The 3,024-nt window shown below is 39.6% G+C and overlaps 1 protein-coding gene across 1 annotated transcript; it reads left to right on the top strand.

Annotated features, from left to right (window-relative positions):
- The first annotated feature begins 745 nt into the window (after positions 1–745).
- LOC126374237 (uncharacterized) lies at positions 746–2,815 on the top strand. Its single transcript, XM_050020748.1, has 3 exons — positions 746–1,200; positions 1,875–2,057; positions 2,696–2,815. Exons 1-2 carry the CDS (start codon positions 816–818, stop codon positions 1,961–1,963), a joined length of 474 nt encoding a protein of 157 aa, XP_049876705.1. The 5' UTR covers positions 746–815; the 3' UTR covers positions 1,964–2,057; positions 2,696–2,815.
- Positions 2,816–3,024: the final 209 nt, after the last annotated feature.

Raw genomic sequence — 3,024 nt, 5'->3', positions numbered from 1 at the left:
AAACACAAGAAATATAAATATAACACCTGGTCACGACTTATTTGTAACACCGTATTCTTACCAAGATGGCCGCCCTCGCTAAGTTTCTGTTCGCACTGAGCGTTTCTGCCTTTTTAAGTCGATGGTAACTATGGTTACCAATAACGGGTAAGATTGACATAGACATTTTGTGTGTGTGATTTCAGGAATTAAAGAAAACCAGTAGAAAAATTAAGGTTTATTAATATGAACTAAAACCAATTTATAATTGAATGCTTGTTTTATTTACATTTTTTACCAAGCACTTAACATTCGGACCTTAAAAATATATATTTTTTATTAGAATTTAAAATTACAGTCTTGCAATACAATATACTTGATTGCACAAAATGACGTACCAAACAAATAAATCGAGACACTAGAGACAAAGGCGGCCTTATTGCTAAATCTAATTGCGCCTGCCGCTTTCTGTCCGTAAGCTCCTGTCGGACATCTACTGGCAGTTTAGTAATTCGTTTTTTTTTTGTAATTACTCTCTGTGTCCTCTCTATAGCTGAACTATAGCATCTCTGAAAAAAAAGTCATTGTTTAGAACTGAAATTAAAATAACGCTAGCGCTCCGTTTGTACGAACCCTTAAACCCAGATAAGTCGATGGTAGGTTTAGTTACCATGATGAAAGTTGACCAAATTTGGTGTACCCTGCAATCAATATCCTGGGCATCTGCTGAAATAATTGTTTATTTCGGTAAATAATGTGTTTCCACTTTTTTACATTTTATATTTATACAAGTTTTATTCGTTTGTTATATACTATTGTAATTGTTATTAACGGCAATGGCAGACGACGAGCGTTTTCATCATTTAATTTCAGCAAGAGGATACGTAAAGGGCACGTTGACACGGATTTTTAATTTTGTGGCTAGTGAACAATTCAACAAGGCGACTATGGACACCTTAAACATTCGCAAGTCGCGGCTCGAGACTTCGTTCAAGGAGTACGAGCAGTTTAATGTGGAAATAATACAACATAGTGATGACGACAAGGAGGATGTGGAGTCCATGGAGGACAAGTATTACTCGGCCCTTAGTTCCCTGAGCAGCCAACTGTCTTTGCTCTCTGGTACGGCTATGCGTACCGAGAAGCCTAACACGCCGTCAACGTCGTCTGTCACGGCTGCCAAGCTCAATCTGCCTCAAATACAAATTAAACCTTTCACTGGTAAGTACGGTGACTTTAAACCGTTTATACAACTGTATAACAGTATGATTCATAATGAACAAACTCCTGCTCAGGTTCCCGAGGGTGTACTAGGAGAGGCACTAATTGAAACAATATGTACTCTGTTCCACAGTGAAATGTATTTTTAAAAATTAAACAGCTTGACCCTATTAAATGGTCGATGAATCTTAACACCGCGATGTAGGAAATGCATCAAACGGTACAGCGACATCTAGCGGATAACGTAGAAACTAAAATCTCTATAGATAATTGATCAACAAGTCATTCGCAAGTGTAGATGGTACAAAGAACTTATAATTACTTAATACTATATACACATAACAACAGTTCGTTAGACAATATCCAACGCATGTACTATTTAAGGACTTTGTTAAAAGATGAGCCTTATGACTTAATTAAGAACTTACCTTTGTTAGATGAGAGTTATGAAGAGGCATTGCAATTAATTAACAGTAGATATGACAATCGTCACTTGATTATTTGTGATCATATTAACACAATCTTGGATATGCCCTCTGTATCAAAATCAACCTCAGTGCAACTGCGCGAGTTTATATCGACAGTTAGGCAGGAAATTGCGGCTTTAAAGAACTTAGACGACTCAGTTGAATCGTGGGATGCCATATTATTGTGTCTTTTGTTTCGCAAACTAGATACCTACACGGCACGAGCATATCAGATGGAACGAGACCTGAAGGCTGACCCGTCCCTCAAGGAGTTCCTTGAGTACCTAGAACGATGAGCCATGGCTCTGGAAACTGCAGACCAGGGTATGGTAAGGAAGAAACTGGCTGTCAACATCGCAACCGACTCAGGAGCCTCCGGATGTCTGAAATGTAAGTCCACAACCCACAAATTATTTAACTGTCCGCATTTTAAATGTATGGCTGTCGCTGACAGAATAAAGTTTGTTAGGGCTAACAAGTTGTGTGAGATATGCTTAAATTCACACACCAAAAAATGCAGATATCATTTTCGATGCGCTACATGCAGGCAAGCACATAATACATTACTGCACGCTGAGGAAGTGGTCAATACAATACAGTCATGCAATTTTTCTCATGACAATGCACATGTGATCCTTCCCACTTGCCGTGTCAAGGTTGTTGCTAAGGATGGCACGGAGCACACCATAAAGGCCTTATTAGACAGTGGCTCACAGGCTTCGTTTGTTACCAGCAAGCTTGTCAATATGCTAGGCATGACTCCTAAGCGGAATGCGGCTGATATAGTTGGTATTTCCAATGCAAAGACCAAAATATCCTATTCCCTTCCGTTGCATGTCTATTCATTGAAGTCTGACTATTCAACTACGGTCAACTGCCATGTCATTGACACAATCACATGCAAACTCCCACAAAACAAGATTGACTTGTCGCGTATGTTCATCCCACCCGCCTTACCACTTGCAGATGATAACTTTAATGTGCCTGGGGAAATTGATATACTTATGGGTGCGGGCATATTTTTTCAGGTGATACTGCCATCCACGGAGCCAGAGCGCCTCTCATCGCAGAATGAGCTGCCCACACCGCGCTTCATAAACACCGAGTTCGGCTATGTAGTGGGAGGTAGTATTGCAGACCAGCATGCGGCTGATAGGGTTGTATCTTTGTTTTGTCAAAGCTGTGATAACGGTCTTAATAATGCTGTAAGTTCATTTTGGGAAGCTGAAAGTGTACCACATGTATATAATGAAAAAACTACAGAGCAAGAGCTCTGCGAAAATATATTTCAAAACTCTGTGAAGTTGCAGGACAATCAATTTTCATTAGATTTGCCTTTGAAATTGCCTTTAGATGA

Source organism: Pectinophora gossypiella, chromosome 17 (genome assembly GCF_024362695.1).
Source record: "Pectinophora gossypiella chromosome 17, ilPecGoss1.1, whole genome shotgun sequence".
NCBI lineage: Eukaryota > Metazoa > Arthropoda > Insecta > Lepidoptera > Gelechiidae > Pectinophora > Pectinophora gossypiella.
The sequence above is the reverse complement of the archived record's forward strand: the minus strand, read 5'-3'. Positions and strand labels throughout refer to the sequence as shown.